The following is a 25,594-nucleotide window of genomic DNA, read 5'->3' as shown; positions in this document are numbered from 1 at the left end:
GCGGTGCCTGTGCTGGGCTGAGCCTGCAGTTTTCGTGAGCTCTCGGCTCGTCTCCATGGGAACCGGGGGTGCCTTCCCAGTGAGTTCATTCTGCCCGGAATGTGGGGGCATGTGTGGGGGAGTCAGGAGTGAGCTCAGCTCCTTCATGCCAAGCCCCTCCCAGGACAGAGTGAAGGCCATGCTCCGGACCCCTGCTCCCTTCGACCCCCAAGGGCCAGCAAAGGAAGAGCCCACCCTCCATCCTGCAGTTCCTTCGGCCAGGCTGTCTGAGCTCTGCCCTCAACTTTGTTTCCTCTCCTGTTCTCAATATACTCTGCCTCAAATCTGTCTCGCTTCTTCTTTTCTTCCACGCTCACTGGCTGGTGGTCTGGGCCCCCACCCTCCTCCCCGATTCTGGCCCAGGAAGTGGGGTGGGACTGTCCAGGTACTGTGTGTGAGCCTGTGGTGAGAGTCCACGTGCTGCCTGCGTCTGCTGAGTGTCTGGATCTGCTGTGGGTACAGGTGTGTGCTGGCGTGGAAGTAAGGGCTGCCTTCTCTCTTCCCCGGGTCGGCACTCAGGGAACCAGAATCCCTTGGAAGACACGTTCTGTTTTCTCCTTCCTTTGGAGTTTGGCCAAAAAGTCTGTAGATGGGAAAAACCCATGCCCCTTATGGTCCAGATTTATTTGAATTCTTTATAAGTGCCTTTAGCCACAGCATATACACTTTTTTCCCCCTTAGTTTCCCTCAGCATCCCACTCTCCCATTATCTAAATCTGGGAGCTTCCCAGTCATCACTGCATACAATAAGTTTCTTCCCCTCATGGAGCCGAACAAACTGCCATCAGGAGTCAGAAAAAATGGGTTCCAGCCTCAGATCTGCACCTGACTCCTTGTGTGACCCCCAGGCTCCAGGCTCCCCTTCCACACAAAGAGAGGATTACAGAAGTTGTGGGCTGGCTGGCTGTCTTTGGTCTGTGATAGTCCTCTTTGCTCCACTCATGCCCACCTCACACACATGCCCTGCTTTGGGGCTGGTGCTGGGTTAAGTGGGTGCTTCTTTCTGAATTTTCACCCATGTGCATTTCCAGGAAGCTCTGAGGTATATGATGAATTGAGATCTTTTTCAGAAAGTGAATAATTCTGATTCCCTGCAGCATGTTTGTATTATGCACTCCTCCCATCCACGGTGTACATGGGGACACACACACACACACACACACACACACACACAATCAGTACCCAGACAGGGCAGTTCTGATGAGGTCAGGCCTTGGCCCAATGCCAAAAGAGGAGAAGTTGCTCACCATTGCCCCCAGCATTCCAACCTACACATTCTGAGAAGTAAGTTCTGTTACTCCTTCCACTTACTGGCCCTAGCCTTTCCCTTGCAGCCACCAAAGGCAAAGGCAGTCCTTAGAAATGTCAGACAGTTATCATAGCTCCTTCTGCCTCAGCCTGCTCTTCTCCTGGCTGAAAGCCCTGGTTCCTCTGCCTTAGTGCTTGTTGATAGGCTTGGATCATGAACTCTTGGCCCCACTTCCCACAGCCCAGCTGATTGAAAGATTCCTGAGATGGCTCACAGACAGCAGCTCGCTCCGTTTCTGGCTCATATATACACAACTGTGACCCTGGAGTAAAAGGGGTGGAGCCCATGCTGAGCTTTAACTTTCCTACTTGATGATTGGAGCCTTGGATGTCCCCAGGAGGTCCCTAACATTACCAATCCCATGAAAACTCTTTAGACTGTGATACATTCCTCTTTAGGTTAAAAGTCTCCATTTCTGAGTCTGGGCCCATCTAGTAGCTGCTGCATTGTTTGGAGAAGACAAATAATTTATCACTTCTTTTTGATTGAGAGAAATGAGATTCTGACTAGATGAGAGGTTGACTGGTTAGGCTGTGAAAGTTTACTGATTGGATGAGAGAATGGAGCTTATGAGTGGTTCTAGATTTTGATTGGGCAGGAGACACTGAACAGACCAGCTAGTTCTGGACTCAGAGATGACTGCTGGTTCATTTGGATTGGATTGCAGACTGATTGGACTGACTTTTGCTGGAATCTGATTTGCTAAACAGATGGATGGTTTAGTACAGTAATCCTCAACCTTTTTGATACCAAGGACTAGTTTTATGGTTGACAATTTTTCCACCAGGTGGGAAGGGGTGGGAGTGGGATATGGCTTTGTGATGATTCAAGGGCAGTAGAGTTCATGCTCTTATGAGAATCTAATGCTTCTGCTGATCTGACAGGAGGCAGATCTCAGGGGGTAATGCAAGCAGTGGGGGGCAGGGGGTGACTATAAATACAGATGAGGCTGGCTCGCTGGCCACTCATCTGCTGTGTGGCCTACTCCCTAACAGGCCACAGACCAGTACCAATCCATGACTCGGAGGTAAGGGACCCCTAATTTAGCAGATACATGCTGAACATGGGTCCCCAAGATCTATACTCTCAAACCAGTTCAAACTACTTAAGCCTGCCTGCAGCCTTTGAGCAGCAGTCAGTCACACACACATTTCCTGGTGGGGCAGAACACACCAGATAGCTATTTACACCTCTGAACTTCATTTCATCGCTGTAAAATGGCTTGTGATAACACTGGCTACCTCACCAGGCTGTTGTGAGGATCTGATGAGAGAGGAAGGATGAGAACAAACTTTGTAGACTGGAAAGTCCCTAAGGAGGTAGGAAGCAGGGATGATTGTGCACAGCAGACCAGCGCTTTATAACTTCAAAGAGGGCCACCAACTTGGCCTCACCAAATCCACTCTCCCCTACCCCATGCTGGCAAGAGGTCCAGGGAACGGAGCAAAGACCCAACTTCCTTTTATGTTTTATCTGTCAGCAGGAACGCACATGATCAAGGATCCAAGGAGCTACTAGGAGGTGACCATGCCAACACAATGGGGGGATTGGGAGTGAGAAGGCCTTTCCCCAAGTCCAGTCTTAGTAATAATGATCAATACTTTTGGTTTTAATTTTTTTAATAGATAGTATATCCATATGGTTCAAAACCTTAAACTTATATAAAAAGCAATACATTAAAAGTCTTATTCCCACCCCTGTGGCTGTGTACCCTGCCCAGTTCACCCTACTTCCCAACAGAGACCCACTCTGGTTAGTTTCATGTATATCCTTTCAGTGTGTCTTTATGGTAACTAACATCTGTTGCACACTTAACCTGGTTCAAGTAAATCTTCTCATACTGTGGTATTCTTTTACATAAGTTATCTCATTTACTGCTCACAACAACCCTCTAGGGTACAGGCTGACATTATACTCCCATTTCACAGAGGAGGAAACTGAAGCCCAGAGGCTTCCAGTTGCTTCTGTTGCTGGAGCAATTTGACGAAGTTCATTCATTAAACAAAGGGGTCTATCTCCAAAGTGAGCGATCTTAAACCACCCGGCTCTCTGTGACGCACAGGGGCAAGCAGCATGGGCTCTTTCAAGCATCTGAAAGATGAAAGTTGAGGCACCTGCATTTTACTGCAGGCACTACTAACTTCAGTCCAAAACCCCGGTATAGAGGAGGTCAGCACTAACACCTGCCCCCAACCTCTCTGCTCTCTCCCCAGGACCGCCGGGAGAGCCTGCCCACCTCCCCACCCTGGACGCCCGGCGCATCCCGGCCCCCCCCCCCCCCCCATCCACTCCCCGCCACTCCCCCCTCCCCCCTCCCCCCCCCCCACCCGCCCCCCCCCCCCCCCCTCCCCGCCCCCCCCCCCCCCCTGCCCCCCCCCCCCTCCCCTCCCCCCCCACAGCCCCCCCTCCCATCGCCCCCCCCGCCCACTCACGCTTCGCTCGAACACCCATCCCACCGGCCCGCAAAGCCCTCCCCGCCGCCCCGGCCCAAGCCCTCCGCCCTCCCCCCACTGCCCGTCCCCCCACCCCTCCCCCCACCACCCTCACCGCGCAGCCCCCCCCCCCCCCCTCCCCCCCCACCCCGCCCCCCCCCACCCACCTCCCTCCCCACCCCCCCCCCCAGCCCTCCCCCCCACCACTCCCCCCTCCCCCCCCCCCCCTCCCCCCCCCCCACCCCCCCCCCCCCACCCCCCCACCCTCCCCACCCCCGCCCCCCCCTCTCCCGCCCCCCCCCCCTCCCCGCCGCCCCCCCCGCCCCTCCCCCCTCCCCCCCCCCCCCCCCCCTCCCCCCTCCCCCCCCCACTCCCCCCCCTCCCCCTCCCCCCCCCCCCCCCCCCCCCCCCCCCCCCACCCCCCCCCCCCCCCCCCCGACCCCCCCCCCCCCCCCCCCCCCCCCCCCCCCCCCCGCCCCCCCCCCCCCCCGCCCCCCCCCCCCCCGCCTCCCAGCAGTCTGGACGGCTGGGTGAGCCCGGGGCCCTGGGAGCCGGGCCGTGGGGGCAGCATGAGCAGCCCCCCGCCGCTGCCGCCGCCGCCGCCCATGTCCCCCTCGTGGAGCGAGCGCTCCGTATCCCCGCTGCGATCTGAGACGGAGGTGCGGCCCCCCAGCCGCCAGCTGCAGGCGCTTCTGGCTCGAAACATCATCAACGCGGCCCGGCGCAAGAGCGCCTCCCCGCGGCCAGCGGGCGCCGAGAGCCTCCGGCCCTTCTCCCCACCGAGGGCGCCGCCGCCGCCGCCGCCGCCGCCGCCGCCACGCATGCGCTCGCCGCAGCCTGCCCGTGCGGGTCCAGCCGCGGCCCCCGGGGCCACGTTCGCTCCCATCCCTCGGAGCCCGTTGCCTGCACCACCTAGGCCCTTCCCCTACCGCCGGTCGCCCACGGACTCCGATGTGTCCCTCGACTCCGAGGACTCCGGGGCTAAATCACCTGGCATCCTCGGCTACAACATCTGTCCCCGCGGGTGGAACGGCAGCCTGAGGCTCAAGCGTGGCAGCCTCCCCACCGAGGCCTCCTGCACCACCTAAGCCTTCCCTGCCCGCACCCCATCCCTGCCCTGGGAGGGCCGAGCGGGCAAAAGTGTCATCGGGCTTGGGAGATCCCAGCACCATGTCCCCAAGAGGTCTGGCTACTTTGACAGCCCCAGAGATCAGGGGTCAGCGGGAGAGAGCTCTGGGCTTGGGGGTGGGGTGATGATCCAAGTTTGGGTTCTAGCCCTTGCTCTATCATTCAGTCATTGTGGAAAGACCTTTCCAATGCTCCTCAGCTTTCCCATCTGTTTAACAGAGCTTTGGCCAAGGCAATCTCAAACCTCTAAATTCCCCCTTCTATTAGTACACACAAGGCAGGGCATTGTATATATGGCCCCTAAACTTGCTGCACTGCAGGATTCCATACTCCGCTCCCACCTTTCTGGCTCTGATCTCTAGAGCCTAGCAAATGAGGGGGTGTGTTCTGAGGATCCTATGCCTGAGTTGCCTGTCCAAGTCCTGGCTTGACCATCCGCCTCCCTGGCATCAAGTCCCAGGGAGCAGCTGTTTTCCATCTCTTCCCAGACAGGCTCTATTTTTACCATGATGACCTTTAGAGAGGGTCTCCCAGGCCAGCTCAAGGTGTCCGGCTGGCCTCTCTGGAGAGAAGCAGGAAGATTCCTCCTCTCAGATCCCTCTCATGTTTTCTCCATCGCAGTTCAGACTGCCTGGGACATCTGTAGCCAGAGAAGAGAGTTGTAAGGCAATATTTCCCCCAGGCCCAGGACTTGGGCCTCCAGGAATGCTATAGGTGTCTGCAACTCATCTGTCCCTTCTGGGCCCTTTCATGGCAGACTCTGGGCTCAGAGCTGAGCTAGAGAGAAAACAGTTTGACCTGGAGCTATCTGTTATCCTCTGGCTTTACTTGATAGCCCTGAGTTTGAGGTTGCCCACTTGGAAAGAGGGAGGCAAAGAGTTGTTATGGGCAGTATGCAAGCCATGGCAAAGATGCATAAAGGAGATTCTAGTAGGGAATGAATTGGCCCAGACGGCCTCTGAGGGCTCTTCCAGTCCTGAAATGCTTTCCATAGTATTAGGAAGGAAGGGAGAGTGAGTAGTACTGGAGGACTGGCTGGGCAGATGAGTTTGGGTAGGTGATTTAGGGGTTAGACCAGAGTCTGCCTGTGCTTCTGGTTCCTTAGGAATTACCCCCACTCTTCAGTGTCAGGCTCAGCGTCTGTATTGTACCCAGATGAGTAGGCACTGTTCTGCCTCATCTCTTTCCTATCACACTCTGGGCTAGCCAGTGTCTGGTGCCCAGTAACACTGGGGAGCCTGGCTGCAGGCCCTAGCCTGTCCCTTAAGCTGTAGTGACTCTGGTTGGGAAGCCCAGAAGGGACACAGGGAGGAATGTGCCTCAGTCCTATAGTTTCCAGAGCTGGCTGGTGGTGCCCTCTAGAGGTTTAAAATATCAGTTTCAGGATCCTAAGGGTGGGGGTGGGGGTTGGAACTGGGTGAGGATCAGAGGTATGTATGTAAGTGAAAGGATACCAGGATGTTGCTAAAGGTGAGGGACAGAGGGTGATTTTGGGGGTTAGGGGTAGACTTACCCACCCCTCAGGTTGATATTAGACCTGGAACCCCTTAGTGAGGCTAGGGCAATCTGGGGTCAGGATGGGAGAGAGAATCAGGATGAGGTGCTTTGGAATAAAGGACTGATCCCAGAGGATTCCTCAGGCCTCAAGATTGGGAACATAGGCTCTGGTGGTAGGAAGTTGAGAGGGTGCTCCAGCTTGTCAGTGATGAGTGATCACATTACTGAAGTCCCCTCCTGCTTCAGGGACCCTTGTAGCATGGGAGGCTGGAGCTAAGGGCCTTTTTCAGAGAAAAGACACCATCAGGTTACCTATGGTTAATGCAATGACACAGAAAAAGCCACTTCTACCTGCATTTCCCACAAAGAGTCAGCAGGAGGCAGCCTCGGGAAGCTGCAGTTCTGTCTGGCTGTTCTCCCTGTCACCGCCTTCTCCCCTAGTCCTCTTCTCTAACCCACTAGAAATTGCCTGGTCCTGCCTTTTGCCTCCTGTAGAATTCAGCTCTGGCCCTCAATAAATGCTTCTTGCATTCTTCTGTCCCTTGTGTCATTTTCAGCTATGTCTAAAGCTCTTCTCTTTCCCCAACCACGGAACAGCCCATGGGCTGTGGGGTGGATGAGAATGTTTGATACCCAAGGGATGGGCGCTTGGAAAGTAGCAACCCTGAGGAGAGACGGGGAACATAGATAACACTCTGGGCCACAGGCGAAGTCCCTGGGTTGAAGTTCTGGTCTTATCACCTACTAGCTGGGTGACCCTGGGTAAACCCACTCCTTCTCCAGGCCCCAGCATCCCTATCTGTATAATGAATGAATGGGGTGAGGGGATGTCTCAAGGTGGTATTGCCTGGGCCCTGACCACAAGACACTGTCACTGCATCAGGGCCCAGCACTCTAGGGCTGCTTCCTGATGATGGGCTTCAGGCAGGAGGAGGAGCTCCTACAAGAGGTAACATCAGAGTCCAGGCAACCCTACAGAGCTCAGGACCCACACCATTAGCAGTGATCCTCTTCTGATGGGGGTGTCCTTTGCCCAGAGAAGGGGATCATGGCTCTACTCACAGGTGAGGCCAAGCCTGCCCTAGAACATCCCTCACCTTCCTCTAGCAGAGACAGAGCAAAGGACTCTGAGGGTCAGGAAGCTAAGTTCAGGTGATCCACAGCAGAGTCCAGGCTTCTTAAGAGAGATGCCCTTGGACAATCTATCTGGCACAGGTACAGGAGATCACTTCCCTGGACCCAGCACACCCCTGCCCGTCCCACCTTTCCCTGGCAGTGGTTAATGTACCTCTGACACAATCTTTATCTTCAGCAGATGCCTCTCCTGAGCACAGTGTCCCCCTGCCTACTGGTGATCCTGGTGCCCAGACACCTCAGACCAATTTCATTCCAAACCAATTTCATGCCAAAGTATCTGCCCCCCACCACCATTGTTTTCCTTGAACAACTCAAGCCAGAAATGGGAGTGGCTCTTTCCTCATCTCCTGCAGTCAGTCTCTCACCACAACCTGGTAATTCCCCAAACCCCTCAAGCCCCTCTCCTCTTCTCCATGCCCTTTGTCATCGCCCCAGTCCAGCCACCCCCTGGCTCTCGCTTGACCACAGTGAAATCCTCCTGCCTCCAGTCTTGCTCCCGCCAACCCACTTTCCACAGGGCAGCCAGATATATCTTTGGAAAATGCAATCTGACTACTCCATTCCATTGCTTTAAACTCCAACAGTCCTTTACAAAACTTTGCTTTTGAAAAGCCTGCTGTGATCCAGCCCCTGCCCACCTGTCTGGCCTCATCTCTCAGCACCACCCCAGCCCCCAGTCCTAGCTGGCCCCTAATATCCTTATACGTGACGCAGCCTCGGCCTGCAATTACCCGTGCCCCTCTCTGCCCCGTGAACTCCCACTCATGCCTCGAGGCCCAGCTCAAATGTCTCCTCCTCTGGGAGGCCTTCCCCACCCCCAGGCTGAGCGGGTGGCACCCTCCCCTGGGGCCTTCCTAGAGCATTTCCCATGATGCGCTGCAGAAGCTGTTTACGGGGCTGACACGGGCCTGGCTGAGCTCCTTGAGGACAGAGCCCTGCCTTATTTATTTTCAGTCCATAGAGAGAAGCTCAGAGAATGTGAGAAGGTAGAGGGAGAGAGAGAAGAAGGGAAGAAGGAAGCAGAAGGAAGAAAGGAAGACAGGAAAGAAGCAAAGGAAAGGAAAGAACAAGTCAAGCAAAGAAATTGGGGGATAATTCATTCATTCACCTACCCACCCATTCCATCGCTCATTCAACAAATATCCACCCAGTTCCTAGCAGGCCCCACTCCAGGCACTGAGGATATCATTAGCAAGCTCAGGAGACGGTGATCACTCCCAGCATTTTCAGGTGACTTGGTGTGTGCATGTGTATGTGTGTTGAACATGTGCATGCAAGGCCTTCTGTGTGCGAGGGCTTGCTGCCGGGGCACCTGTCTTCTCTGGGGCCTGGTGCTTTTAGCATCTGTCCCTGGATCCTATTGCAGCCCGAAATAAGGCTGTGAGCCACCACAAGGCAGGGGCGACTCTCGTCAGCTGAGGCCGGAGCTGGCTGCAAGGCACACCCAGCTCGCTGACTGCCTGCACAGACACTGACCACTCGACTCTCAGCTTCCCGACAGAGGTGTTAATCTGAGGGTCTGACACCCCCTCCTGCCCACTGTGCTTCCATCTCTCAGGTACCAGGATCCGAGGGGAGCTTGAGGGCTGTGGGGAGTGGGCGGTGGAGAGGAGTAATTCCAGAGCCCCTTCCACCCACAGCAGAGCAAGGACCCTGCAGAAGGGCCAGGAGTGTGGGGCCTTGTGGAAGCCTGGATCCTGAATTGGGAAGGGAGAGATCCTAAGTTCTGGGTTAAATGGGGAGGGGTGGCTAGGATTCCAACTAGGGGGTAGGTTACAACTCTGCTCAGATGTCAAGATCTTTCAGCAACAGAGGGAACAGGGTCCCTGTCTGTAAAATAAGGGATCCTTCCCGATGTCTGTAAATTTCTGTAGGGAGAGTATTTGTCAAGAAACAGATCTAGGAACTGTGGAATCCTAAGTGGTCATGGCTGAGCATGCTTCACAAGCTCATGGGCCTCACCCCAATGTGCGCACGTGTGCTCCTGTTTGCAAGCAGCTCTAGGTGGCACAGAGAGACTCAGAGCTGGAGCGCCGCTCGCTCACACTTACCGAGGGGGTCAGAGAGACTGATTAGAATCCAGGTTGCCAAGCGCAGCACCCAGTGACCTGGGGCCGGGTATGGGAGGGGAGATAATGGATGGAGGCAGATTGTTTTTCTAAAAGAAGGAATATAGAAAAACCTGGCAGCAAAGCAGAGGGGCATAGAAGTGCGTAAGGCTGTCAGGAGGCTCAAGGGCTCTGCCTTCTCTCCTGAGGGCAAGATAGGGACCCTAGACTTGGGGCCTGCAGGGCTTCTCTGCGGCTTTGGACCTCATTTTATTCTAAATCACCTCCAAGATTCCTGGGACACACCATAGATGCAAATGGGGGACTGGTGGAGGGTGGAGAGAAACAGAGCACCATGGAAGTGAGCCGAAGGATGCGGGCTACGAAGGGGCTGATGGCTCTTTCAGCTTCCTTGCACCAGCCTGTGCCCTCAAGCTTCAGAGCTGAATACTGGGGACATGAGGGGCACACCTTGCAGACCCCAGTGCAGCCCCAGCCCAACTGGCCATACTCCTCTCCCCCAGACTTCAACCTTCAACCTCTTTAAGCCTCTGAGTAGAGCTCACCTGAGTCAGTGGACAACAACAGTCAGACACCCCCACCTCCCCTTCTAATGTCCCAGAAACTACTCTCGATGACCCTGTGCTTCCTTAGCAAACTGGAAGCAGACCTGCATGACCTTGAGCATCTCCCTTGCCCTCCATGGACCTCAGCCTCCTCTTTCCCACTTGGACAGCCCTTGCTTGAGACTGGGGTGAGCTATGGCTATGTGGGGCTGAGGCTGGGGACCAAGGGCTGGGAGGAACGGAGGCAGCTGGACCCATCTATAGGGGTGTCTCCTCCACAGGATGATCCCCAAGGAGCAGAAGGGACCAGTGATGACTACCACGGGGGACCTCACTGAACCAGGTAAGGCTGACCCAGCCCCTGGGCATTCCTCAGATCCCATCCTTTCTTGGTCCCAGGCTATAGCCATTCAGCCTGCTGGCCCCAGGCCTGGGCAAACAGGTGTGAGTTCCAGGCCAGCCTGTGGAATCTGCCGCCTGGGCTGGGAAGTTTCCCGAAGCATTGGGAGGGGCCTGGCCCTGATTTCGGGACACACGAGAGCTGAGGTTGAGTGCCATAGACTGGGCACTGGCTCCACCTGAGCCATTCCCTCAGCCCCAGATTGAGCTCTGAGGGTCCCAGATCAAACCCTACCAATGGCCCAAGCTTCCCACATAATTGCCTGTGTTTTAACTGGGGGTCCCACTGAGCAGCCACAGCACGAGACAAGCGGGGCAAGAGCAGGCTGCCCAATCTGAGTCAAACCATTTCACGTAAAAGCTGATTCAGCCAATGGATAAATCATCTAAAATACATATTTATCAACTTTATAAGACCTCTTCCAGAACTCTTGGCAAAATTTTGGAGTCTTTATTTGGCCTATTTAGAGCATTTTATGTATTTTAAAAACAAACTCAGCTAAGTCAAAAGTCTCACACTTTTCTGTGAATCATAGTGACATGGCGCTGTTGCTTAAAAGTACAGATTACTGAGGGAGCACACAGTTACTGAGGGAGTCAGGGGGCCGATCAGAATCCAGGTTGCCCAGCTCAGCACCCACTGACCTGGGGCCAGGTATGGGAGGTACAGATGGAAGCAGGCTATTTATCTAAAAGAAGGACTATAGAGAAACCTGGTGGCAAAGCAGAGGGGCATGGCAGTGGGTAAGGCTGTCAGGAGGCTCATCCCAATATCCCTACCCAGGAGTTCTGATCCAGGGGACCTAGGGCGGAGGCCAAGCATTAGCCACTTAAACAAGTACCCGGATGGTTCCCGTGCAGGAGAGCAGTGAACCAAGCTCTGATAAATCCCTGCCTAAGGACTTTGCTGCAGTTTTGCCTCCTTCGGTGTTCTAAGAGGTGTTTCATCATGTGGACAGCTTTATCTGTGAGGCATACTTTTAATCCGTTTTCTGTGTTCTTGTCTCCTTTTGTTGGTTTCATTTTTTTTCATTCCATGATTTTCATGCTGAAATATGTAAGCTTTGTGAGATGTCGACACTCTAAATAGAAGAACCAGGCTATGCATTATTCTTTTCTTTTGTCTAATTAGTTACAGACCCCCCAGTGTTGACACGCATCATTTATGCCAGACTGGAAATAAGTTTTTTGTTGTTGTTGTTGTTGATTATTGCTAGAGTATTAATTAAGGACAATTTTGAAACTAAAGAAAAGTAGAAAGGTAAAAAAATCGCATGAGCTCATCACCAAAAGACAGCCTTTGTAAAATAATAATAAAACACCGTTCTTGTGCACTTACTATGTCTCAGATACAGTTCTAAGAGCATTTGAACTTTTTGTTAAATATACAGCCCTCACAACAACTCTGTAAATTAGATACAATTATACCCACTTTTTAGATGAGAAAACAGAGACTCAGGAAAGCCAGGAAATCACATCCTCAGTAGGTACAGAACAGATTTGACCCCAGATCTTTTTGTCTCCAAAACTGCTCCTTTACCACATGGTTACATAAATAAAACATTCATTTTATAAAATATTCATTTTATAAAATATTCATTTTATAAAATATTCAGACAAAACAGATATGAATGACTTTGAAAGCGAAAGTTCCTCATAATGAAACCATCTGGAGATAACCATTGTTAGCAGATTTGTGTAAATCCTTCTTCTGTTCATATATAAACATTTATATAAGCCCATATACACGTGGGCTGAATACTATACACTGTGTTCATCATCTTAAATTTTTTTTCACTTTGCAGCACACATCTTAAATTTTTTTCACTCAGCTACATACCACATCTTAAATTCTTTTCACTTAGCAGCATACCACAGACTTCTTCCCGTCTTGGTGTAATTTATCTCACCCCTCCCCTCCCCTCACTCCCCCAGCATATAAGATATTATATATATTTATACACCCTCCCCCGACAAGGAGGCCATGAAGGCTTGACTAAGTTTAGGGGTAGAGCCTGAGGATTCCTGAACAAGTGACTTGTTGAGATTGCACTCCTAGGAGAAGGGAAGTGACAAAAACTGGACTGGGCAGAGGAAATTGCTAAGTAAGGAAGTGGGTTCCAGAGCATAAATTAATTGCCCTATAGAAATCATCTCAGCTTTAGCAGGGCGGCTGTTGCAGCCTCTACTCACCGGGGCAGTTCTCTGCAGAGGTGGCCGTTGTGAGCTGTTAGTCACTGATAAAGGGTGTCCAGGCAGCATCCCCCATAAGACTGATTCCCCGTTTTCATAATCTGACACCCCACTGCAGCAAACATCCTCGTACGTATATCCTTGGAAGTATTTATTCAACTTTTCTCCCCGAGGATGAATGCCTAGAATTAGAATTGCTTAGTCAAAATAGGTTTCATCTATAGCTTTTTTTTTTTTTTTTTTGTCTTTAAATATTGAGCTCAGTTCATCTGAACAGCACTTGAGAATATATGCTGGGGGACCTTTATCACATATTTAGGTATAAATGGTCTTTCATCTGTTTAAGACAGAATGCATTGTCTCATTTGGAAAAAAAAAAAAAAAACAAAAACAGTGCGAACAATCTCCAGCCCTCCTCCTTTGTATATCCCATAAATAGTCACTGCTCATATTTGGCATGTCTCATTGCAGATTCAATACATGCATAAGCATATACTTATTTTTTTAAACATATGAGTGGGATCTTAGAATACAAATTCTTCAGAAATTTGCTTCCCCCTCACCCTTAATCTATAGTGGATTTCTTTCTGATTCTAATATATAGAAGTTTCTTTCTCTACATTTGCTGAAAGAATGAAAAAACTATCAGCCTCCTTTTTTAAAAGGCCATTTTGGATTCCGCTGAGTGGGATGAAGCACCGCTCTTGCACGGCCCTCAGTGCTGACTGGCGACCACATCCGTCTCCCTGCCCCAGTCACTCTCTCTGCTGTTCTCTGGGACAGTTTCAGCAACCGTTCTTCTCAAACCTAAAGTACCTCCTCCCCCACTTCCATTCTCAGCTAGTGACCTTGCTTCTTATTTCACTGAGGAAAGGAGCCAAGAGAGACTTCTGCAGGCTCCCGCCTCCACATCTGTCCGCTTGTCTGCCCCTGTGTTCTCCGTTTTCCCTCCTAGCGTGCCAGATGACCTCTCCGTGCACCTGTCCGAAGCCAGCGCTCTTGCTGGGCGCCGGACACCCTCCCTGCCCTCTCCCCTGCTCTAGGACATTCTTTCAGTAATTCTCCTCTTTAAAAACAAGCAAGCAAACAAACAAATCCCTCTTGTTTCCATAGCTGCCTCCAGCCGTGGTCCTTCAGAGCACAGCTCCTCAAAGCTGCTGTCTTTACTTCCCTCCTCTCTCTCTTTTTAACATTTTATTTAACCAACTTACACACACCAAAGTAGAGAGTTCAAACCCCCAAGGTCCCCCTTTTATTCCTGGAGTCCAGAACAAATCCCAAGAAACATGTCATTCCACGCAACCGCCCCCCCCCCCCCCGCCCCCACCAAACACTTCACAACGCATCAAAAGTAATAAAAAGCACATTTCCTTACAGGTAAAGGTATTAACACACTGAACAAAATGAGAAATACTGATTTAATACTATCTAATAACCAGTCCTGTAGTCAACTTTCTCCAATTTTCTAGTTTGTTCATGGGTATCTAAATAAGAGCCACTTTGCATTCTAACATTATCTAGTTGCATGTATACAACATTATATTTCTACTTCTGTACACATTAGAGCATGAAAAGTGAAAGTGTTAGTCCTGTCCAACTATTTGAGACCCTGTGGGCTGTAGCCCACCAGGCTCCTCTGTCCACAGAATTCTCCAGGCAAGAATACTGAAGTTGGTAGCCATTCCCATCTCCAAGGGATCACCCCAACCCATGAATCAAACTCTGGTCTCTCATATTGCAGGCAGATTATTTACCATCTAAGTCACCAGGGACGCCCATACACTATAGCATGCTCACCACCAAAAGTATAGTTTCTACCCTTCACCACAGTTGACCCCTCTATTCATCTCACCCTCCCTCTTGGCCCCATTCCCTTCTAGTAACCGCTACTCTGTTCTCTGTATCTGCATGTTTGTTGATGTTTGGTTTGGTCATTCATGGTGGCTTTTGTTTATGTTTGTTTTTATATTCTGCCTGTGAGTGAGATCATATGGCATTTGTCTTTATCTGACTTATTTCACTTCGCACAGCACCTTCAAGGGCCCTTGTTTTTATTTGGTAGCTATGTCTCTTAAATCTCCTTTAATCTAAATCATCTTCACCCCCTCCTTTTTTTCCCATGTCATTCACTCCTTTGAAGAAACTGGGCCAGATGCTCTGTACAAGCCCCGCATCCTAGGTTTGGCTCATTGCTTCCTCGCGGTATGGTTAAACTGTTCCTCAGTCCCTTTTCTCTTGAACCTTTTCCAATAAGGCTTTCACACCCAAGTACACCACAGGGACTGCTTTTGTGGGGATTACCAATAATAACCCCATGTTACTAAATATAATGGTCAATTTTCAGGCCTCCTCTGACTCGACACGTCAGCAACATTTGACTCTGTTGATCAGTTCATTGTCCCTGAAACGCTTTCGTCCTTTGGTCCCAGGACACCACAGTCTTTAGATTCCTCCTGCTTCTCCCCAGGCCCAGGCTGTTTCTCATCTCCTTGATCTAAATGTTGGAGGCTCCGGGGCTCAGTGTGTAGATCTCTTATGCATCCCCATAACCTTGGTGATCTCAACCAGCCTCCAGGCTCAGAATGTCATTTAGAGAGCTGGAACATGAATCCACTTGGATCTGATTTTAGAGATGACAAACAACTCTGCCTGTGCTGACCATACGTATCCCTCTCCTGCCAGCGTCCTCATCACCTTTGACACTTCTATCTTCTGAAAGTCTCCCTTCGTTGGGCCAGTGTGAAATGTGCATTTTGCTGGTGGGGAAAGCACAAAGGATATGGATAGGCCCCCAAACTACTGACAGTCATCAGCCCCGAAATCCTTCTACATGGCTGTAATGACTGGTCCTAACTATGAGGAAAGAAATCAACAGAAATCTTTTCACTAAAAAACAACGATAGCAAATACCATTTGTATACTCCTAATGTCCCAGTTTTTACATACAAGTCAGTTTTCTCCCACAAACATTAGACTCACATATCCCTCAGCATCTCCACTGGGATGGCTACAAGACTCTTCAAACCTTATTCTCAGTTTTGGAGACCATTAGGGGAGTTTGAATATGGGTTAGGCATTGCATTGATATAAAACAAAAATTCATGCACTTGGAAAGGAAGAGAGCTTTGAATAAAAGCAAGTTACAAAGAAGCTATGCTATGATTTCATTTTGGTTAAAAAGTCACAAGACTATATGGTCAGTTAAGAAGACAGGGGGCTCCCCTTGTGGCTCAGTTGGTAAAGATCCACCTGCAATGCAGGAGACCTGGGTTCGATCCCTGGGTTGGGAAGATGCCCTGGAGAAGGGAAAGGCTCCCCAATCTAGTATTCTGGCCTGGAGAATCCCATGGACAGAGGAACCTAGCAGGCTACAGTCCTGCTAGGACTATACTCTGGACTGTATAGTCCATGGGGTCGCAGAGTCGGACACGACTGAGTGACCTTCACTTCACTTCACGAAGACAGTAAAGGCATATACACTAACGGGTTAGGAGTGGTAATCTCTGGATGGTAGAAAACGGTGTTCTTCTTTCCTTTTTCTCTTATGTCTATATTTTCTAACTCTCTTCAATGTACACATATGCTGTTTTGGTGGCGCTAATGGTAAAGAACCCACCCGCCAGTGCAGGAGACGTAAGAAATGGGAATTCGATCCCTAGGTTGGGAAGATCCCCTGGAGGAGGGCATGGCAACCCACTCTAGTATCCTTGCCTGGAGAATCCCATGGACAGAGGAGCCTAGCAGGCTATAGTCCATACAGTCGCAAAGAGTTGGACACTACTGAGCAACTTAGCATGCACACACAGCACAAGATGATAAAAGGCTATTTTAAAATGAAAAGAAGACATGTCTAGACCTGAATGCTTGGTCTTCCCCACACCTCCTCCTCCTCCAGCCTTCCCATTTCAGAGAGCAGGCTGCTGCATCCTCCCAGCGGCTCAGGCCAGAAACCCTGCCATCACCTCCACTCCCCTGTCTGTCTCTCACATCCCACCCCAGGGTCCTTCCTTCAGAAGATATCTAGAATCTGATCATTTCTCATCACCTCCACCACTATGGGCACAGAGCTGCACAGGAGATTCGGGGACTAAATACATCTAGCCAAAGAGTATCTGAAATGATGCTTGATTTCAGCATCAAACACAGGCAATCACACTCAGAGGAGTCATCTCAGCCCACTGGCTGGGCAAAGAATCCACAGAATGACACCCAGTGTCAGCAAGCACAGGGAGAAACTGACATTCTTGTACATAATGGATGGTGCTGTGAAGAGGTCCCCTTCGAGTCAGCAGCCGGAGTACCCTGAAAGTTTGGTAGTAAGAGCTCTCTCTGTCCTCTCCCGCAGTTCCTTTGCTGGACCTGGGCAAGAAACTGAGCGTGCCCCAGGACTTGATGATGGAGGAGCTATCACTGCGTAACAACAGAGGGTCCCTCCTCTTCCAGAAGAGACAGCGGCGCGTGCAGAAATTCACCTTTGAGTTTGCAGCCAGCCCTCGTGCTGTGAGTAAGCTCCCACTGTGCTCACAGGGAAACTGAGGCCCAGTCATCAGCCTAGAGCCAAACAATGAGCCAAGTGAGAATGCCTGGCCCCTACGGGGGCCCCTCAAGTCCAACGAGGGGATGACCGTGGCGTCGCCATCAGACTGACGCCTGCCCTGCTCTGCGATCTTAGAAAAGAGTGAGCTCTTCAGGCATTTCTCCCCAGACACAAAACACAAAGTGGGTTGGACAGGGTGAGCCATGCAGTGAAGGGACCCTGGCTCCTATGGAAAGTGCTGAAGGACAGTCAGGTGCTCTGGGCTGAATGTGCAGCAAGCAGGATTTAGATTAGACTTGAGCTTGATCTAAGATGGAAAATACAGAACAGCTCTCTCTTCTTCCCATGGAAGAAGGTAAAGTCATCTAAAGAATGGGGCTTCCCTGGTGGCTCAGTGGAAAAGAGCCCGCCTGCCCACGTAGGTGACAGTTCAGTCTCTGGGTCAGGAAGATCCCTTGGAGAGGGAAATGGCATCCCACTCCAGTATTCTTGCCTGGGAAACTGCATGGACAGAGGAACCTGGCGGGCTACAGTCCATGGCTTGCAAGAGAGTCAAGACATGACTTAGTGACTAAACAACAGCAAAGAAAGGAAACAAGAATGACCTGCCCGTGGACTTCAGAGAGGCGGCAGGCAATCTCAAGTACTTCTGATGAACTCAGGGCCTGCCATCCTGCTCCAGGAGATGACGAGAGGGCACCATGTGGCAGAATAATAAAATGACAAAACATCTACTTTGCTATGTGTTTATGACAGTGCGAGCTAAGCGGTTGGCGTGCGTCATCTCATTTAATGATCAGAGAGTGACAGTATTATCATCACGTCCACTTTACAGAGAAGGAAACTGAGGCTCAGGGAGGTTAACAAAAGTCCAGGGGCAATACAACAATAGCCACTGACATATATAAGAGCACTTCTCTGTTCCAGGGTCTAGCGCTCTACATTATGAACTCATCCCCCCAACATCCTTGGGAGGAGGGCTCTAGGATTATGCCCCTCCCCACCCCCTGCTTATTTTAGTGGAGGCAGAACCCTGGTGAGCCTACCTGTGGTTTACTTGCCACCCGCCCCCCCAACCGCACAGGTCGTGGCAGGAAGTGCAAAGGAGAAGGTGACTGGAACAGCAGAACCTGGGACGGTGAGTGTGGACAGAGACCCCTCCCCCCACGAGGAGGGAAAGCCCGGGGGAAGGGGTCAGGCAGCTCAGATTCTCTGAGCTTTCACTCCTGTGCCCAGGTTGCCAACAGCCATGAGGGGCAGAACTACCGCTCTGAGCTCCACATCTATCCCGCCTCGCACGGGGGCCCTGGGGATGCTGAGTCCATGGCCTCCCGGCCACAGCGCCACAACCCCAGCGCCCTGGCACCAGGTAAGTGGCCTCCCCACGTCCCAGGGCCAGGGCTGGAGGACCAGAACATGGGTGTGTTCCCTGATGGGGCAGGAAGAGCACCCAGAGAGTATCTAGTCCATCTCCTTACACACGCACACCCCTCTCTGCAGACACAGCACAAGCCCAGAGAGCTGCAGCTGTGTCAGCCGCAGAGCGCACCAGAGATGAGCCAAGACTCGAGTCTCTGCCCCAACTTGCACTTCCCTTACTCCATCCTCCCTGTTTCCAGGGATGAGGAAGCAAAGTCGCTCTTTGCTGGAGCGACTTTGGCATTACATTCCACTCCCTCCCTCGACTTCCCTTTCCTAGGTCCTTCCTGCTCATCCCCAAACAGTGTCCATGGGATGGGTGTGGGGGCCAAAGGAGAAGGGAACCCAGGCAGCCCACTTGCCTGCCTGCCACGTGTCATACTCCAACCCTAGGTTATGCTGAGCCACTGAAGGGCATCCCACCCGAGAAGTTCAACCACACAGCCATCCCCAAGGGCTACCGCTGCCCGTGGCAGGAGTTCATCAGCTACCGGGACTACCTGGGCGAGGGCGGAAGTCACACCCCCAGCCTGGCGGAGTATCGAAATTTCAACAAGTAAGACAAGGCGGGGCTGCTCAGGGAGAGACCTGGAAGGAGGATGCCCTGGAGCCAGCCACAACCGCAGCAGCAGCTGCATTTCCTGAGCACTTTCTACGTGCCAGGCTCTACCCCAGTGCCTTGTATACATTTATTGAATTCCTGCTAAAAAACAATGGAACTCTTGCCCCCTAGCACATAGTAGGTGCTCAGTAAATGCACAGGGAATGAATGGGTGTGTGCGGCACACATCTTGTTGGATCCTGCTTCACAACAGGCTGGGGCAGGTGCTACAATTTTTCCCATTCTGCTGGAGAAGAGGATTATCAACAATCTGTCCAAAGTCGCATGGCAAGAAAGCAATGGCAGGGCTGGGCTCCACATCTGGGTTTGTCGGACTCCAGATTCCAGTTTCTTGTTCTTCATCACTGCTATGTGCCACCTCCTTGATGGATGTGGAAGTGTGAGTCCTTCCCTGGGTGGGGGCCCCAGATCTCACCAGTCCTGGGCCAGTTCAGCCTTTCCCTTTCATCAGTGGTCTGGAAGAGGCCTAGAAAGTGACCTTGAGGTTGCGCCACTGTGGGAAGTGGCAGTGAAATGTTGGACACCAGAGGTGAGAACAACAGATAAGTGTTTAGAGCGTGGGCTTCATCAAGGGCTTAATGCAATCTCTACCCCTGGCTGTGTGACCTTGGGCAAATGGCTTAACCTCTCTGGGTCTCCAATTCCCACTTGTAAAAGGAGACTCTTATACTATTAATACCTACTTCGTAAAATGGTTGTGAAGATTGCATGAGAGGCCAGAGGCAAAGTTTCTGGCAAGTGAGAATCTCTCAAAAAATGCTAGCCTCTATTATTACTATTTACAGGTTATTATTATTTTCAGGGGAGAACTTGAAAGGGATAAATTTAATGTTCCACTCTAGGGGCCCGAAAACAAATCACAGCAGGCAGGACAGGAGCCTAGCACTGGAGGAAGGCATGGGGCTGGGGGATGCATTTCAATTGCAATTGGCTTCCTTAGTCTGCTGCTATTTATGAGAAATTCTCTGCTGGCTTGGGCTGCATTAAGCGAAAAAGTGGAGGGTCCGCAGAGAGGAGGCCACAGCCCAGCTCTTCTGGCACCTACTCAGACCACATGTGGAGACTATCTGCCTGGCTTGGCCTGGAGACCAGGCCCCCTAAGGAAGGGTTGAAGGAGCCGGGGTGATGGGCCTTGGGAAGAGAGTGCTCTGGAGGGATGTGACTGCCCTCAAATAGCTGAGAGCATGGGAGGACCATGATGGGAAGAACAGGGTCCAACAGGCATCGTGTGAACCACGAGCCATTGGCAGAGGAGTGGGGGTTTCTTGCCAGGAAGGACTGGGCTGCCTCTTCTCCCGGGGCCCTCCAGCCCTGCCTGTCTAGCTATTTAAAACCCTCAGCAGACATCAGTGCTAGCAGGCAGCTTCCGGGCTGGCCAGGGCAGGCTGTGGCCCCACTGATCTCATGCTATGGCAGGCTGAGGCATGTTCCCACCAAAAGAAGGGGGGTTCTTAAGTAGCCTCAAGGCCAGACCCTTCCTGGCACAGAAGAGGCAACTGAGGTAGAGAGGGAAGGAACAGCAGTGTTGGCAGTCAAGCTGTGCTCAGCATCCATGGCCTGACTGTGAGCTCTGCGCAACTTGGAAGCAGCCTGGCCTGCTCCTGTGGGGCCCGGCTGTTGCCACCACCACTGGGGTGGTCCAGGCAGAAACGCTGGCTCCTGGCTCAGGAATGGTCCCAAGCTGCAGGGAAAACACTACATGAGTAATGCTATTTGTTCTCTTAAAAGTAAAAAATAGTTTGAAAATCATGTATTTGTATTATCTTAAAAAAAACTCACACAACACACAACCCTGCTGCTGCTGCTGCTAAGTCGCTTCAGTCGTGTCCAGCTCTGTGCGACCCCATAGACGGCAGCCCACCAGGCTCCCCCATCCCTGGGATTCTCCAGGCAAGAACACTGGAGTGGGTTGCCATTTCCTTCTCCAATACATGAAAGTGAAAAGTGAAAGTGAAGTCGCTCAGTCGTGTCTGACTGTTAGCCACCCCATGGACTGCAGCCTACCAGGCTCCTCCGTCCATGGGATTTTCCAGGCAAGAGCGCTGGAACGGGGTGCCATTGCCTTCTCACACACAACCCTAGGCAACTACAAATGAAAGAAGGGCCCCTTTGTTCCCTATCCTCCAATCCCAGGTCTCTTCCCAGAAGTAATGCTGTTGTCGGGTTGGTGTGTGTTCTCAGAGCGTTCTCTACAAGCAGCTACATATCTATGGGGAAGTAGCGTTGTTTGGTTTGCATGTGTATGTGTGTTTTTTGATATTTTGAATCTCATCCTATAACTTGCTTTTTTCACTCAACATTATGCTTTTGAAATCTCTTAATATCTATAGCTCTGTTCATTCCTTTTAAGCTGTTCTATAGTACTCTGCCATGAATATGTTGACCTTCTCCATTGTTCTGCCAGTGGGCATATGGCTTGTCTCTGGCTGGTCACTAATCACTGCTCACACGTGCTTCCTTGTGCATGTGTGCATGTACTTCCTGAGCCATATACTTACAGGCAGAGTTGCTGGTTGACAGAATTTGCACATTCTCAGGTTTAAAGGACCCTGCCAAATTGCCCTGCAAGGTAGCAGCACCAGTTTACCCTCCAGCCAGCAGTATATGAGTGAGAATTTTTCCACCATTCACTAACTTTGGCCCATTACCAAATCATTTATTCTTGTCAGTATTGTGGGTGAGAAATGGCTTGGTTGTAATCTGTACTCTCTGATTCTGAATGTTCTTTCTAACTCTCCTTTCTCTCTCCAGTTTGTGATATATTTTTGTAAGGGGAGATGTCAAGAGGGAGGAAAAACCAGATTCCAAGTCTTCCCCCTTCTGAACTTTGTTTAAGGGGAGCTGAGAGTTTTGCCAGGACAGGCCAATTTTCACTCTGAAAACATCATTCTTATTAATACTTCCAAACAACGAGCCATCCTGACTAGGGGAGGATTTGGGACTGGGGATAGCTGGGGAAAGCTGGAGAAACCTGTTAAAGATAGTACAAAATCTTTGCTGAGTGACAGAGAAACGGAGGCCCGGAGAGGTGGGGAGGGGGCTACACGCAGTGACCCCCATGTCTGTTCTGCCACCCCGCTCCCACCCAGCCCGCCTCTCCTGCCGCTCTTCTCTCCCCAGGACCCCGGTGCCCTTTGGAGGAACCCTGGTGGGAGAAACCCTTCCGAGGGCAGGCACCCCCTTCGTTCCGGAGCTCATCAGTGGCTTGGAACTCCTTCGCCTCAGGCCCAGCTTCAACAGAGTGGCCCAGGGCTGGGTCCGCAACCTCCCAGAGTCTGAGGAGCTGTAGCTCCAGCACCTTCACTTCCCTCATCTCAGAGTTCGAATAACACCTGGAGCCAAGATTTGTGGCCAGTACATCACAGTTTATAAAGGGCCATTGCACACAAAACCTTACTGTAAATGGCCTCAAAGTCACAGAGTTCAGCAGTTCCCAATGTGGCAAGCTTCAAAATCACCTGGGGGTATTTTCCTACAGGTTTCTGACCTGCCCAAACCTGCAGCACCAGAATCCCCTGAGCAGAGGATCTCTATTAGTAACTCGCACTCCGAGCTGATTCTAAGAAAACTTGGCCCTGGTTTGTGTCTTTAGGAATCCAAGCCTTCAATGACTTCACCTCCAGCCTCCACTTCTGCTCCTGTACTCTAGCTGTCTCCCCCAGTGACAGGGAGCCCACTAGCTGCCTATTTACCTGTGAAACACTCTGATAATTAGTTTTTCCTTTTACTGAGACACAGATGGTCTTTATCTATTCACGCTGCTAACATTTACTAAGCACCAACTGTGTGTTAGCTGCTGTGCCAGCCATAGGGAGAAGGTGGGGAATAAGCCCAGGCCCTAGCCTAGAAAGAGGGAGGAAAAGACAGTAGGGAAGACAGATTTGTAAAGTGGTAGATCACCTTAATGCTCCCTAAAGCACGCTGACAACTGCGGAACCATGGGAAGCAGAGGGGGTCTCTAACCCTGGGTGTGGGGTGGGGAACTCTGGGAGGTGTCCCAGAATTTGAGCAGGGCCTTGGAGGACTGAAGGGAGGGGGTGTGACAAGGAGGTTGTGGAGATGAAGGCATTTCTGGCAAGTGGGTGGTGAGTGCAAGGGTGCAGAACTGTCACAGATGCAAGTGTGAAGAAGGGGGATGGCAGTGTCAGAGAAGGCGGTGAGTCCTCAGTGGGGCAGAATGGGGTGGGCTGCACTAAGGAGATGGGGAAGTTCTTAAGCTGGGGAGTGAGGGGTCTCGCTGGTTGCTGTGTGGGGCACAGACCGGAGAGGCGCAAGGCCAGATGCTGGGAACCCTTCAAGGAACGAGGCCTGGACTAGGGAGGCAGCCATGCGGTCAAAGGAAGGAGCACCCCTCGGCACCCTCCAGGGCAGGTGCAGAGTGGGGTGCTTCCAAGGACGACTCCCTGCCACCCGCTTCCACTCACCATTTGGAGCAGACCCCGGGCTAGATCTCGTTCTAGTGCCCACCAGGCGTAGTTCGGCCCATACGCAGGCTCCTTGGAAAGACGCGAAGGGAGCGCCTCCCTGCAGGTATGAGTGGTGCTGCTGATGGCGGCTGCTTTTTATTGGGTGCCTCGGTGCTCGCGCTGGTAGCAGGTGTTCTACATCGCCCATTTCTGATTTTCAGTATAACCTTGAGACAAAGGTGTGGGCCCGCCTTACAGATGTGGCTATCCAGGCCTAAAAAGGGGAAGTGACTCGTCTGGGGACAAAGCCAAAGTGGGGACCTGTCCAATTCCAGTGAATATTTCTTATCACTCCACTGGGTAGCCAAGTCAGTGCCCAGTGAGTCTGGAATCACCTAGTCCTGGTGTCATGCTTTTAGAGCTTAAGAGTGCAGTGGGGGTCAGACTGGATGGGGTGGGTTCTAGTGCCACCGCTAGCCGTGGGAACGAGCAAGTCATTTCTCACCATGGGCCTCTGTTTCTCCACTTGTGAGATGAGGACAAGAGTTCAAGACCCTGCATGGGGTTTTGTGAGCATAGTGACGGGCACACAGGTAATAAGCAGTCAGATTTTAGGCAACTACTGCTCTTGGCTGGATAAGATGTTCCTGCAGTGAATGCACCCTGAGAAGTAGGCTCATGGAATTGTCACTGGGGGTCAGTTAGGCTGAAACCTGAAGGAGAGCCTCCGATGACCATAGGGCTCCCTTTGGACATGACTTACTCCTTCCCCACTGCCTCCTTCTGCCTCCTCCCTGACTCCCTCTCCTGGGGAGAGGAGAATGCCACAAATCTAGCTGATTCCCAGGTGTGTATGCTGGAAATCTAGCTGATTTCCAGAAACAGAAAGAAAATGGCTGCATCTTCCTTTTGCTCCAGAGGAGTTTCGCTGTGCCCCACCCAGCCTTAAGGGGCCAACAGCTGATTTAGATTTACTTGCAATTGATGTGCTGTCTTGAATGTGGGGGCTGCCATTTAAAGCTGTGTTTCTATGAACTGAAAACCAACCGTGAAAGTGTCCGAAACAAGGAAGAGAGGATATGGACTGTCTTGGGTTGGCTCTGCTGTGCTCTGAGGGTAATGTTAGCCAGCGGGTATGGGAGAGAAGCTTGCTGCACCCCAGAGTAAATCCCCATTCCTTCTTTTTTCTGAGGTGACTCTTACTGATGGTGTTTAAAAAAAAAAAAAAAGAATGCTTATTGTAAAAGTAAATAAATAAATGAAGTAGTAAAATGTGAAGGTATCGGTCCATAGAGCTCCTCCCATACACATACGGAGCCCTTCCCTCCTTCCTGCATTCTGCCCCATTCCCATACATACACCAGAGGTAACCACTGCTAATTGTTTGGTCCCCCTAGGATTCTAGACTTAATTGAATAAAGATGTACATGTATATAGATACGTAAGTACAGAGACATGTCTTTCTTTTAATGGGATCAAACAGTATTTGTTGTTCTGTATTTTGCCTCTTTATTCAACAAGTACAATTTGGATCCTGAAAAGGCAGGCCATAAACCTTTCATGTAGTTTGGGAGCCTAGTATGCCCTTCCTATAAATTCTTGTACTTTTGCCTGCTTTTGTTCTTTACATGAATGAAATCATACAGTGATATGGAAATGACGGGCTGAGAATAACCCAAATGCTGGGACAACGGACAGCGGGTGCGGCAGCAGTGGCCTCAAATGAACCACAGCGACACACGACACGGAGGAGTCCTAGGAACAAAATTGTGAACAAAGGCAGGCAGGCACATAAAACACACTTACTGACGCAAGGAGGTGTTTAATATGCAATCAGGACTTTGGAGGAAAGAAAGGTTTGT

The 25,594-nt window shown here is 51.4% G+C and overlaps 2 protein-coding genes across 9 annotated transcripts in view; both read left to right on the top strand.

The window, feature by feature from the left end:
* The window catches only part of SYNPO (synaptopodin), a 59,967-nt gene extending 53,025 nt beyond the window's left edge, over positions 1–6,942 (top strand). For all 5 annotated transcript variants that reach the window (XM_018050142.1, XM_018050143.1, XM_018050144.1 and 2 more), the window contains 2 exons: positions 3,562–3,618; positions 4,290–6,942. In XM_018050142.1, coding sequence (XP_017905631.1) covers positions 3,562–3,618; positions 4,290–4,868 — 636 coding nt within the window. In that variant the 3' untranslated portion in view covers positions 4,869–6,942. The remainder of the gene's footprint in view (positions 1–3,561; positions 3,619–4,289) is intronic.
* On the top strand, positions 8,611–25,172 carry MYOZ3 (myozenin 3). Of its 4 annotated transcripts, none has more exons than XM_018049975.1 (7): positions 8,611–8,772; positions 10,421–10,499; positions 17,094–17,248; positions 18,370–18,423; positions 18,522–18,654; positions 19,098–19,260; positions 22,447–25,172. In XM_018049975.1, the coding sequence occupies exons 2-7, from the start codon at positions 10,439–10,441 to the stop codon at positions 22,613–22,615; spliced, it is 735 nt and encodes a 244-aa protein (XP_017905464.1). In that variant the 5' UTR covers positions 8,611–8,772; positions 10,421–10,438; the 3' UTR covers positions 22,616–25,172.

This window comes from Capra hircus, chromosome 7, assembly GCF_001704415.2.
Source record: "Capra hircus breed San Clemente chromosome 7, ASM170441v1, whole genome shotgun sequence".
In the NCBI taxonomy this organism is placed as follows: domain Eukaryota; kingdom Metazoa; phylum Chordata; class Mammalia; order Artiodactyla; family Bovidae; genus Capra; species Capra hircus.
The sequence above is the reverse complement of the archived record's forward strand: the minus strand, read 5'-3'. Positions and strand labels throughout refer to the sequence as shown.